Here is a 13,624-nt window from a genome sequence, read left to right as displayed (position 1 = left end):
GTCTTTTTATTTTATTTTATTTTATTTTATTTTTTAAATAATGCAATAGGGATTGCCACCCTGGCGTCGGCATGGGATTCATTACATACATTTCCAGTGCTTTGAACCCTACCCTGTGTCCCAAAATACAGTGGATGTGTACTTGTTGCCTTAAAGTTTAGTTGGCACACTAAAATAACTGGGTCTGCTCCAAATAATCATAGATTATGTTGTGTTGGGCTTTTCTTTTTCTTTTTTTTTAAACCACCCCCTCCTTTCCCCATTTATTGTTTTCCTTTTGTAGCTCATATAACATTTGAAACACAGACATCAAGACTTGTAAAAATGAGTTTTTGTAGTTTTTTCCTCTCGGTAGTTGAATGTGTGTTACTCTTCTCCCATTATTTCTACTGAATGTTGAATCATTATCTCTTTGTGTGAGACTGTAGTCCAACTTGGCCTAGATAACAGTTCATCAGACAGATAATGTCCCTCAGATAGCTTCTTACTCTTTCTTTTTTCTGCCTCCTCTTTCTGTCTTTTCTGTTTCTTTTTTTTTTTTTTTTTTTTTTTGAACTCCTCAGTCCACTAAAAGTAAAGGAAAAAGGTGGTTTTCTTGCGTGATGTCAGCAAAGTTAAAAAGACTGAAATATAAATATATAGGCTATATAATTACAGATATAAATGTATATTCATTACTTATTCGTTAACTCGTCTTGGGTCTAAATATTTTAGTTCTTTTTTATGAGAGCGAAAACCTTTGTGTATTGCATGCTGATTTACAGTATCTTTCTTAAACCTTTTTGAGCTGTTTATAACATGTAAATGTCATTCTTTGAAGTAAAACGTCAATCTTAGTAGAGCTCCATATAAATGCAGCGAGTTAATGGAGGTTTGTAGCTGGGTTTTCAGACAGACTTAGGCATACGGATACTGATGTATAAGCTAATTCGGAATTTGGACTCTGAGCCCCCTTCTTTTTTTTCGTAAATAAATCACAAAAATCCACCATGGTGTCTGTTCACTGACTAGAAATGTTTATTTGCATCATGTCATATATTGCAGGTCTATAGGCAGAAGATTTTCCAACATGGATATGGTGTAAAAATACTGTTCTGTTAAATCTGCCAAAAAGTACCACTGGGGTAATACTTGCTGTACTGTATAGATGTACACAGTATTTCTTTTTTTCTTTTTTTAAATAATACCCTGACATTTGACACATTCGCCCCTCAGTCCATCATTTGTCAATAAGGAAACCAGTGAATGTTTAAAACTTTCCATTTCAAAGTTTCTGCATAATTAAATGGTTAAGATTTAAACAAAGTTATTTCATATATTTTGATATAAAAAAAATCTCTGCTGGTATTTTCATGCAGAGTCAGAGTTGTTCATAGTAGTGGAGACCACATGTGAAAGGTTTCAGAGTTATGTAAGAATTGAAGAATTGCCACAATGCTGAAACCATGCAGGTAGGGAAGCATAATCTGGCTAAGCTCGACCAAACAGCTTTTAACTCATTTAAAATTCACATTTCAGACCAGTGGGGGAAAAAAAAGCCAAAAAGTGTTTCTTCAGCAATTGCACTTTCAGGTACACGTCTTTGTGTAAAAGGGCCTTTAGACTAACTGCTGAGACCCAAAAAAAACACAGAAACTAAAAGTGTCAAAAATAAAAGTTAAATGTCTGCTTAATGATAACGGTTTATGACGGGCTTTTACTGGTTGTTTAAACAAAGCATGCAAACAAAAATATTCTATGTAAAAAAAAAAAAAATCATTTCAATGTAGGACATCAGTAAGTTTCGTGGTATCAGTGCTCTCTATAGCATATTGGTGCAACACTACTTAGGTTCATTGCTTGGATGACGTTGAATGAATGGGTCACACCTAAATCTTGCAGTCACAACTGTGCTGGTGATCAGACGTCTGAAGCATTTTTACTGTAAATGCTGCATCACAGAAAGCTGGTTATACATACACTGCCTGCTCTGTGATTTATTGTTTTAAGTTAATTTTGAGAGAAATTTAGACTTTAAACATGTCTTCCTGCACAAAAACTGGTCTACTGGTCATTTCGGCTGTAATAGTGTTGTAGCCATCATGACCCCCTGGTTCCTGTCAGCACCTCTTAATTATCTCAATTAAGCTGCTCTGAATGACTTAGCTTACATCTTAACATCTGAAATCTACAGAGATATGTGATAATGTGTGTGTGAAATGGATGTAATGTAAAATGTCTAAATTAATCATTTTGGAGCATTTCTATTGGCTTATTCAAGGTGAAACCTTTCACAATGTAATGGCTCTATGTAAAAAGGTACTGAACTTCAGTTTCAGACCAAGACAAAAACCCACATGTACTCTCAGTGTATAAAATATAGCTGCCAGATCAGCTGTATAAAAAGAAGGGAAATCTTTATGAATATAAAAAGTGTCTCGTTAGCTGGCTATAGCACATCTACCTCCCTATAGGGCGACATCTCCATTAGCCTCATAGCAGCCCTATCAGCACGGATCGTCCTCTAGGAAGAGGATTACTGTAATAAAATAATCTGCAACGCTGTTACATAACAGAACAAACCCGGGACCCACTTTCGGGGTCTCTCGCAGTATTTCTGTCCCGTACCACGACGGCCTGGTTGCCGTTGCGGCTGTACCAGGCGCTCTGGCTGCGGCTCAGGTAGTTGGCCGGCGGCGCCTTCTCAAGCTCCAGCTGCTGCTGCTGCCAGATCAGCAGCGACGTGTCTCTGTACCGGAGCCGAGCATAGCCCTCTGACATGGCCTTCTCGGCTAAAGGACATCTCTCTGTCATTGTGGCCCAGGGTGGCGAGGCAGAGACCGTCTTCTTGTGCGGTTTCTCGGTCAGACATGTCCGATCACGCCATTGTGTTTACGAGCACCACTGGAGTTGGAGCTGCGTTGGTGTTGTCTTGACAACCGCGGACGGTTACGGAGATTGCGTAACGACGTATTGACTTCCAGGGCTCTGGTAACGGCAGATTTCAGCGGGCTGCGGATCTAATTAGCTCATTTTCAGCGGTTTAAAGTCCACTAGATTGTTAAATGTCGTGAGCGCGCGGGGTTTCTTGTGTCCAACCAGGTGCAAAACAGCTGCGTCGATCATTCATCTGCGCGGCTTCTCTCCCCTCCGTCGCGACTGAACTCCGGCTAGCGGTCGCCTTTATCGTGTTTGTGCATAAACGCCTCCGCTGTCGGGCTCCTGAAGACGCGATCTTGAGCTCTAGGTTTTGGGAGAGTCAATTTCCCGTCTTTCTGGGTGGCTGGTTTATAGTTTTAACGCTGAAAGAGGGATACGGAGGTACAGACGAGCAGGAAAACAACGCCAAGCGAAGCCTGGGGCAACAGCGCCCGGCTGGACTGTGTCCGTCTGAAATGAGGGAGCTGATGCGACGTTCCGGGACTGTGTTCACATCATTTTTCACAAAGTTTAATTCAGTTTATTATTTTACAAGGATTTTAACATTAAAATATTTAACTAAAAGAATAGATTTTATAAAAATCTTGTAAAAATTTGTATTAATTACATTATACATGAATTATACTATATAACCTTATACAGTGTATGTTTTAAGTTTAATAGAAGAACCAATATTTACTAGTGTGTATTTGAAAGGTTTTTCATATTACATTTAATGTTACAAAAAGTACTTTCTAATTTGTTTTAATTCAATTTCAGTACATTTTAATTTAATTGCTGTAAAAATTAAAATGTAACTTACATAAACAATATCATGGTATTTTTACAAAATTTTTCATTTTGTTCAAATTGAATTAGTTTGGAGACAGCTTGCATTGCAAATACTAAACAAATGTAAATACATTAAACTTATGCACAGTTTAACACAAACTGCAAAAAATATTAAAATATGTAAAAAAAAAAATTACCTCCCTGAGAAGTAGAGCTGGGCAATGTACCGTCAGAGTACAATGTGAATAATCACCAGCACTTCTGACACTGAGAATCTACATTTGTCATTACAGAGTATAACTAGTTGGATTTAATGCCGTGCATGAAATATTGAATAATACCACCTGTACCATTGTTTTGGATGATATTTTTAAATGTACCTTCACTGGTTCTCTTTAGTCTACAGTAACGTACTATAAACGTGACCCTGCATGTTGTTTAAGTTGCTGGATACAAGACATTTATACCATAATGCTCCCCCGATTTGTAAAAATCTAAATTTGTACCATTATTAAAACTGTTAAAGCAGGTAACTTAGTAAACATTTAGTAATGTGCATGTATAGACATTACGATACAAGAAAACTAAACATTCTTTGCAATTAGACTGAATGCAAAACTTTATTTCAAGTTGAGAGCAAGCATAAAATTATGAAAATGTAAAGAACACATGACAGTTCAGTCTTCAAAAACTTAAAAAAAAAAAAAAAAAAAAAAAAAAAAAAAAAAAGCAGTGTTGAAGTGATGCAGCACTCCATAAAACTATGTAAGATAAGACGTTATGCTTTCATTCTTATATTGTCAATTAAGTGACATTTGGTCCACCACTGGAAAAAAAAAAGCAGTTGTATTACTGTTAGGGTAAAGGGAATGGATGAAACAGCAGCATGTGAAGACTGACTAAAAGGCCTGAATAGTGAAGGGATTCTGTAGGCTAAGTGGTGGATTTCGAGGATTTTTCGGTCATTTCTTCTTGAACACTGGTTCAAAGGGTTGCCCAATTTCCCTTCCACGAAGTCGAAGTCCTGCAGTTTAATCAGGAAACAGTGGACAATTACTATACAGACAATACAAACCATCTTAAAAAATAACTCAGATCAATAATAGTTTAAAATACTTCTATACAAAAAATGACAACATCTCACCAATTGCTCTCTCAATCTTTCCCATTACTTGATTGTTGGGGATGGCTTTTCCACATTCATAATCTGCAATGACTTGGGGTTTCTCATTAATTTTCTGATAAACAAATATTTACAATTAGGTCTACCAAACAATACACTGACTTGACCGATGCAGAGATACTGTGACATTTGGAAGACATCCAGGGGTATAAACAATCACCACCAAGCACTAGCATCACATCATATGACAGCAAATGTCTCATAATAAATAAATAAAATACATATTTGCATCAGTGAACATGAACCTTGAGTACATCTTCTATATCATTTTTCGTACTTACAGTGGCCAGGTCCTTCTGAGTTAATCCCTTAGCTTGTCTGCCCATCTGAATAACTTTGCCCACTTCCAGAGGCACTCTTTCATGATGAAGCTCCTCTGTTTCCCTGTCTAGTTTGGCGGTGTTCTTAGTTACAACATGCTGCTTATTCTGACCAGCGGCCCCTGGAAAGAACACAAAAACAATCGCCTCTATATCACAGACTAACACGTCAAAGGATAACGACAGGGTGACTATACAGACTATCTTCCCAGACTGGTCCCATTTTGCAGGGTGTTAAATGTTAAATGCACATGGAAAGGATTTCTAAAAAAAGTGAAAGATGTCCAAGATTTAGCACCGATTTCATGTCGGTGTTTGCTTCTACAGTTGCTACATTCAGTGTATGGATTTTCACAGCTACAAACAAGTCCCCAAGTCCCGCCTCCCACTGCCACACCTGGTCTATGTACCTGCATCTACATGAACCCTGAGAAAGAGATAAGGAAACGCAAATGTAAATAAACACCACGCAGTTATTGGTCTCAACAACAATAACTGGGGGCAGTGGTGGCTCAGCGGTTAGAGCGCCGGGATATCGATAACAGGGTTGTGGGTTCGATTCCCGGGCTCGGCAAGCTGCCAGTGTTGGGCCCTTGAGCAAGGCCCTTTACCCTCTCTGCTCCCCGGGCGCTGGAGTTGGCTGCCCACCGCTCTGGGTGTGTGTGTGTACTCACTGCCCCTAACACATGTGTGTGTGTGAGTGTGTGTTCACTACCAGATGGGTTAAATGCGGAGGACACATTTCGCTGTACAGTGTACAGTGACAAATACGTGCACCTTTACCTTTACCTTTACCTGGACCAAATAAAAGATCTGAAGAAAGGTCTAAGGCACTGTGTTTAAAACCAATAGACAGGCTACACACAGTTATAGCCTGCTTTATTTATGCATTAATACTTAAATAAAATTATTTTATAATATAATGCATATAAAAGAGCTGAAATTTGTACTCTTTGGATTAATTTTACTTGTATGAATGGAAACGTTAAGGAGGTTCTTTGGCCACCAAGGACTACAACTTGTGCCCTACTTGAAGCCCCTCGGCCATCACATCATAAGCACAGTGGAGACCAGGGTCCCACCAGCTGAAATACAGCCCCCACGTCTAGCAGTACATCATTTTACAGCACAGGAACCAAAATCAGAGCCCTTACACTTCTTTGTAGTCTCAACTTCTTCTCCTCGTCTCTGGGCAGCAGTTACAGCCTGCGAACAGAGATTTCATCAGATGTTTAGTTAGCTAGTGCTAGTTAGCTAAGTAGCTAGATAGCTATCTAGCTAACGGTTAGCACACTTGTGCCTACTAGAGAGCTGTAGCGATGAGTAACCCAAACAAATCAAGCAAGCATTAACCATAAACACCGAGTATACACCAGTTATGGTGGCACAGCCCAAAAATAAACGCCAGAAATACACGTGATACGCAGCTAATAGGAAGCGTGAACTTGCTGGCTAGCTAACTGCAGCTAGCGTGGCGACCTGTTTGGACTTGGACTGTGCCGCAGATCCCTTCTTCCTCAGCACAGTCACTGTGTCCCAGTCACTCTCTGCCATGTTTTCCAAGAGTCTTTGGCTTAAAACCAGAATATGTCTCTCAGATGAAGAGGCTGGAAGAACGCTGAACTTCAGGTAACGGGCTAGTCCACAGCGCACGTATGTTTCAGTAGACTTTGGAGCCTCGCTTTTCACTACGCTGGACACGGAAATACGAAAATTACGTAAAGCCCTACGTCAAGCGTCGACATGTGGCGATAGAGGGAGACGGTGTGACTCTGGCCGACGATTTATAAATAGGACCATTTTACATAGTGACCATATTTAATAGTACCATGTCCAACAGCGGTCATATTAAATAGTATCCTGTTTAACAGCGGTCATATTAAATAGTATAATGTCCAACAGCGGTCATATTAAATAGTATAATGTCCAACAGTGGTCATATTAAATAGTATAATGTCCAACAGCGGTCATATTAAATAGTATAATGTCCAACAGCGGTCATATTAAATAGTATAATGTCCAACAGTGGTCATATTAAATAGTACCATGTCCAACAGCGGTCATATTAAATAGTACCATGTCCAACAGCGGTCATATTAAATAGTACCATGTCCAACAGCGGTCATATTAAATATTACCATGTCCAACAGTGGTCTTTTTAAATAGTACCATGTCCAACAGTGGTCTTATTAAATAGTACCATGTTTAACAGTGGTCTTATTAAATAGTACCATGTCCAACAGTGGTCTTATTAAATAGTACCATGTCCAACAGTGGTCTTATTAAATAGTACCATGTTTAACAGTGGTCTTATTAAATAGTACCATGTCCAACAGTGGTCTTATTAAATAGTATCATGTTTAACAGTGGTCATATTAAATATTACCATGTCCAACAGCGGTCATATTAAATAGTACCATGTCCAACAGCGGTCATATTAAATAGTACCATGTCCAACAGTGGTCTTATTAAATAGTACCATGTTTAACAGTGGTCTTATTAAATAGTACCATGTTTAACAGTGGTCTTATTAAATAGTACCATGTCCAACAGTGGTCTTATTAAATAGTACCATGTTTAACAGTGGTCTTATTAAATAGTACCATGTCCAACAGTGGTCTTATTAAATAGTATCATGTTTAACAGTGGTCATATTAAATAGTATCATGTTTAACACCGGTCATATTAAATAGTACCATGTTTAACAGTGGTCATATTAAATAGTACCATGTTTAACAGCGGTCATATTAAATAGTATCATGTTTAACAGTGTCGTATTAAATAGTACCATGTTTAACAGTGGTCATATTAAATAGTATAATGTCCAACAGTGGTCTTATTAAATAGTATCATGTTTAACAGTGGTCATATTAAATAGTATCATGTTTAACAGTGGTCATATTAAATAGTATAATGTCCAACAGTGGTCTTATTAAATAGTATCATGTTTAACAGTGGTCATATTAAATAGTATCATGTTTAACAGTGGTCATATAAATAGTACCATGTTTAACAGTGGTCATATTAAATAGTACCATGTTTAACTGTGGTCATATTAAATAGTATAATGTCCAACAGTGGTCTTATTAAATAGTACCATGTTTAACAGTGGTCATATTAAATAGTATCATGTTTAACAGTGTCGTATTAAATAGTACCATGTTTAACAGTGGTCATATTAAATATTACCATGTTTAACAGTGGTCTTATTAAATAGTACCATGTTTAACAGTGGTCATATTAAATAGTATCATGTTTAACAGTGGTCATATTAAATAGTGACCCTATAAAATAGCACCATATTAAATAGCATCTTATAAATATGACCATATTAAATAGTATAATGTCCAACAGTGGTCATATTAAATAGTATCATGTTCAACAGTGGTCGTATTAAATATTACCATGTTTAACAGTGGTCATATTAAATAGTACCATGTTTAACAGTGGTCATATTAAATATTACCATGTTTAACAGTGTCGTATTAAATAGTATCATGTTCAACAGCGGTCATATTAAATAGTACCATGTCCAACAGTGGTCATATAAATAGTACCATGTCCAAACAGCGATCATATTAAATATTACCATGTTTAACAGCGGTCATATTAAATAGTACCATGTTTAACACCGGTCATATTAAATAGTACCATGTTTAACAGTGGTCATATTAAATAGTATCATGTTTAACAGTGGTCATATAAATAGTACCATGTTCAACAGCGGTCCTATTAAATAGTACCATGTTTAACAGCGGTCATATTAAATAGTACCATGTTTAACAGTGGTCATATTAAATAGTACCATGTTCAACAGCGGTCCTATTAAATAGTACCATGTTTAACAGTGTCATATTAAATAGTACCATGTTTAACAGTGGTCATATTAAATAGTACCATGTTCAACAGCGGTCATATTAAATAGTACCATGTTTAACAGTGTCATATTAAATAGTACCATGTTTAACAGTGGTCATATTAAATAGTATCCTGTTTAACAGCGGTCATATTAAATAGTACCATGTTTAACAGTGGTCAGTGGTCATATTAAATAGAGCCATATTAAATAGTGACCCTATAAAATAGTACCATGTTAAATAGCATTATATAAATAGTAGCTACCATATTACATAGTGACATTTTTAAGCAGTACTAATACTATATTCCATAGTAGCTACCATATCCAATAAGTACCACATTAAATAGTACCATATTAAATAGTATCATATGCAATTTTGACCATATTAAATAAAATCATAGTGACCATATAAAATAGTACCATATTAAATAGTGACATTTTTAGCAGTACCAAATATTAAACTATACCATAATAGGCAGGACTATATTGAATAAGTCCCACATTACATAGTATAAATATTACATTATTATATTATATTTATATTAATTAATATATTATATTATTATAAATACTATATAATACTATACTTAAAATAGTAATGTAATACATTTTGACTGTAAAATAAAGTCATTAAAGCTTCTGCAAAGAAACACCATTATTTTACTGGAAAACATCGCTGCAGAAACATTAATGAAAAATTCTGTAAATTCATTGCTTTAGGATGTTTTGGTTTGGCAGCCATTGCTGCCAGTCATTTGACCATTTTTACAGAGTTTACATAAACAGAAAACTAATGAAATTTACCCTTAAATGAACACAGCCATGGCAGTAACTTTATGTGGTTGTGAGACAAAGGATTTGTCAAAACAAGTGAACTGCAGATTAAACAACTTTTAAACAATGTTAACAAACAAAGTTATTTCAGTTGTTTCACTTCCACTATCCAATAATATGTTTTGTTACCAAAAAAAGTACATACTAATAAACATAATACTATTAATGATTTTTTCCAATCATATAAAGTAGTACATACAATTATATAATATATAATATTTCGTAACATTTTAGATTTAAATCGTGTAAATTCATTAATAATCTCAAACACAACAAATTCCTGAAATATTATGTACAGCATGTACTCCCTAATAAGGTTTTCCTTTCTAAAAGTAATTAAAAATAGTAAATGCATTGTTCTATTTATTCATCACTGTCACACACAAACATAGTATCTCCAAAATGGCAACTTTACAGATTAAGAAAAAAATTCTTACACTTCCATGGAAGTGGAGATTTTATTTTGGAGCATTTCTATTGGTCCATTCATCGTGAAATTGGACCTAGTATAAAGAACTACCAGATTCAAATTATTGCCAAAAAGTAAAAAATAGCAAAAATGGTTACACAACAGTGACAATATACTAATATCAACACTGTGGTAATTGTAAATGTTTAAATTGTCAAACTGATATTGGATTTTTGTTGTATTAGTATAAAATAAACTGTATGAGGAGCAGAGGAACAGAGACCACAAATTATAGTTCCTATCCCACACATTTATTAACAGTGTCTTCACTTTTCAGCATCACACATTCAGTTTCATTAAAATATATTGCTACTGTCATGCAAAACTCTGCAAAACTCCAAAAAACTTTTGCTTTTTTTTTCCTTTTTGACATAATTCGAATCTGTTGTTCTTTACACTAAGTCAAAGTTTCATGATGAGTGGACCAATAAAAAATGCTCCAAAATGACTTGGAATAAAACCTTTTACATTGTCATCCATTGAAAGCTAAACTTATATTTTCCTCTTCCTGTAAAGCTGCTATTAAAAAAAAAATTCAGAAAAGTTCTGTTTATAAGAGAACCGTTTTTCGGTGTTGACCAAAAGAGCAGGCTCCAAAAGAGTGTGGCATGGACCCGCTGCCCGACTCTTTGTATTTATAGCCTGCTGAGTCAGGGGCTAGCTCCAGCAGGGTTATCTGATCACCTCTACAGAGAGCAGGGCTAGAGACTGACAAAGACAGCTGGGGAAATGTTCAGCACTCTGCTCTGTGGCTCAGGAGACATTTTACTGACTTTGAGTGTTGGTGCACATGACCTGATGAGGTTTTGTGTTACTTGCATGGACTTAGAAGTCAACAATAAGTCTGAGATGCCAAAGGTGATGCACAACAGACCACAAGCAGAGTAAATGCTTCAAGTTCATGCTTGATCCAGTAGATATTGTGATGACGATGGGCTTGTAGCCCTTGACACAGCAATTTAACACATAATCTAAGCAGATAGTAAGGACATACAGCATACCCGAACGTACGGTATCTGACTTTATTCATAGAAGGACATTCAATCTTCATTTGTTTTGCAGTCATGCCTTACTTTGAAACGTAATTATTACAAATTCAGATTAATATCAAACCCATATTAAACTCTTTAGTTTGGTTTATTGAATATTTATACAAAATTGAAGGCAATCTCTCACTCTCTCTCTCTCACTCACACTCTCTTGCTCTCTCTCTTTCACACTTTCTTTCTCTTTCTCACAAACACATTATAGTCTTACTCACCGCAAACCTCTTAGTGAATAATTATACCATGTCATTCTTACAGGCATGTTGTTGCAAAATGTGGATATCCCTGCTCAAATGACATGTTTTAAGGAAGAATAAGTGAACAAAAAAAAATTCTCAGCAAATTATTGAAATTACTATTAACATATTGAAAACATATTCAAAGTGTGACGTTATTTATTATTTGATTTATTTAATCTTGTGCATATTATGTTTTACTTTTTGATTAATAAACAAGATTAATAATCAGGTTTGGGCTGCATGGTTATGGACATGCCATCCCATATTGCAATTATATCTATGACTGCTGCAGTGAATATTGCAATATACTCACTAATATTCTTTAAATGCACTAATGAGGCCTTATTTTTGACCCAGATTAGTTGTTACGTGTATGTAAATAAAATGTATGCCTTGATTATTTAAACATCATACTATTGGTCAGGAAGTTATTATTTAGAGGCTTATTTGTGTATTGCGTATTTCTGCAAAAAGTGCTGTGTTGTTAAGCTCCAGTATGCAATATACACCAATGAGCTGAACATTACCTCACAGATGGAGCAAATTCCTGTGAATGGATCCTAACAACAGCTCATGTTGAGTAATTGAGTAAATATTAAAACAGTCAGGGAACAGTTGTTCTTGTTGTCTACATGTTTGGCAGCCACTAAATGAATTTAAATGAATTTCATAGGGTCAAAGCATAAATGGCCAGAAAGCTGGGTCAGAGCTTCTCCAAGCTGATCTAGGGAGCGTGATGCTCTGGGTAATGTTCTCCTGAGAAATCGTGGATCTGGGCATTCATGCAGACTTTAAATTGATGTCAATTTGGGTGTGGACCAGGCCCATCATGGCAGTTGCATTTCCCAATTGCAGCAGGACTCTTTCAGCAGTATATTGCAGTGCATCCTGCCACACTGCACACATTGTTTGGGAATGCGCAGAGACGCAAAGGTGTTGCTATAGCCTCCAAATTCACAGACGCTCAGTGCAGTTTGGCATCTGAAGGATAAGTCCACAGTGACTCCTCCTTAGAATTTACAGGACTAGCAGGATCTCCTGCTAACATCTTTATGATAGGTACCACAGGGCCCTTTTAGAGGTCTTGTAGAGTCCATGTCATGTGGGTCGGAGATGTTTTGGTGGCACACAGAGGACCAATAGCATGTCTTAATGTTTTAGCTCATCAGTGTATACAGCACCAATGTTTATAATGAATAAACTACATAAGCTTAAAGTTTTCACTTTCTCTGCTAATTCAATCAATTACAGTACAAATGGCATGTTTGGGGCTTTAGGTTAGTTAGGCTGGGCTTACCAAAAGCACATTAGCATAAAGATGATTTTCAATTTTTAACAGTTAAGATGATCTTAACACTAAGATGCTTTATGGAAACTGGGCCCAGATTTTTTTAGGAGAGTGAGGTCAGATAAGTAGTATGTGTGTTGTATATTTAAAAAAATAGTAATAGTGATAATAAAAAGAGAAAAAGGATGCTTCACTCCATTGTATTTTGGGCTTCATCACTGTAGGCTTTCTAACAGAAAGGCTTCAGCATTTGCTTGATTTAGAGTCAATGTCCAGGGTTGGTTGTTTTTTTCCAAAGGATATCCAATTTCACAATAAAACAAGAGATTTTTCATGACACAGTATGTCGCTGTTACAAAAATCCCTGAGCAACGTTCGCTCACTCGCTCACAGCAGTTAAAAACAAATCCAAATGGAAGCAGCTCATCTACTTTGTACAGACTATTTTTGGCTTTTAACAGTGTGCAGCAGCATTCCTCGTGTGGACACTGCTATATCATAGTAATAGCAAATGTCCACCCTGTGTGCTTCTCAGACGCCTCTCTCGTGTTATACAGCTTTGGCGCAAATGGCAAAATGTCCAATTCAGGCATTAAACCTACCTAAGACTTCAGTTTCTCTCGGAATATGTGCAACTCCTGATTGAGTTTAAAAGGCTGCAGGTAACACACACACACACACACACACATACACTGA

The 13,624-nt window shown here is 36.4% G+C and overlaps 2 protein-coding genes across 2 annotated transcripts; both read right to left on the bottom strand.

Annotated features, from left to right (window-relative positions):
* Positions 1-995: 995 nt before the first annotated feature.
* LOC140541666 (putative uncharacterized protein BRD3OS) lies at positions 996-3,359 on the bottom strand. Its single transcript, XM_072664395.1, has one exon. The coding sequence runs from the start codon at positions 2,791-2,793 to the stop codon at positions 2,545-2,547; it is 249 nt and encodes an 82-aa protein (XP_072520496.1). The 5' UTR covers positions 2,794-3,359; the 3' UTR covers positions 996-2,544.
* A 971-nt stretch (positions 3,360-4,330) lies between these two features.
* edf1 (endothelial differentiation-related factor 1) lies at positions 4,331-6,883 on the bottom strand. Its single transcript, XM_072664480.1, has 5 exons — positions 6,673-6,883; positions 6,348-6,399; positions 5,155-5,315; positions 4,835-4,928; positions 4,331-4,714 (listed from the first exon to the last, which is right to left on the bottom strand). Exons 1-5 carry the CDS (start codon positions 6,745-6,747, stop codon positions 4,653-4,655), a joined length of 444 nt encoding a protein of 147 aa, XP_072520581.1. The 5' UTR covers positions 6,748-6,883; the 3' UTR covers positions 4,331-4,652.
* Positions 6,884-13,624: the final 6,741 nt, after the last annotated feature.

The sequence above is a fragment of the Salminus brasiliensis genome, chromosome 20 (genome assembly GCF_030463535.1).
Source record: "Salminus brasiliensis chromosome 20, fSalBra1.hap2, whole genome shotgun sequence".
In the NCBI taxonomy this organism is placed as follows: domain Eukaryota; kingdom Metazoa; phylum Chordata; class Actinopteri; order Characiformes; family Bryconidae; genus Salminus; species Salminus brasiliensis.
This window is presented reverse-complemented; position numbering and strand designations above follow the sequence as displayed.

What these genes read in the sequence shown, in the direction of transcription:
- LOC140541666 (XM_072664395.1), bottom strand. Translation starts at nt 2,793, where the DNA reads ATGACAGAGAGATGTCCTTTAGCCGAGAAGGCCATGTCAGAGGGCTAT.
- edf1 (XM_072664480.1), bottom strand. Translation starts at nt 6,747, where the DNA reads ATGGCAGAGAGTGACTGGGACACAGTGACTGTGCTGAGGAAGAAGGGA. An exon ending in CTCAGAAGGACCTGGCCACT is followed by an intron (nt 4,929 to 5,154) that starts GTAAGTACGAAA and finishes TTTGTTTATCAG; the next exon opens with AAAATTAATGAGAAACCCCA. An exon ending in AAAGATTGAGAGAGCAATTG is followed by an intron (nt 4,715 to 4,834) that starts GTGAGATGTTGT and finishes ATTAAACTGCAG; the next exon opens with GACTTCGACTTCGTGGAAGG.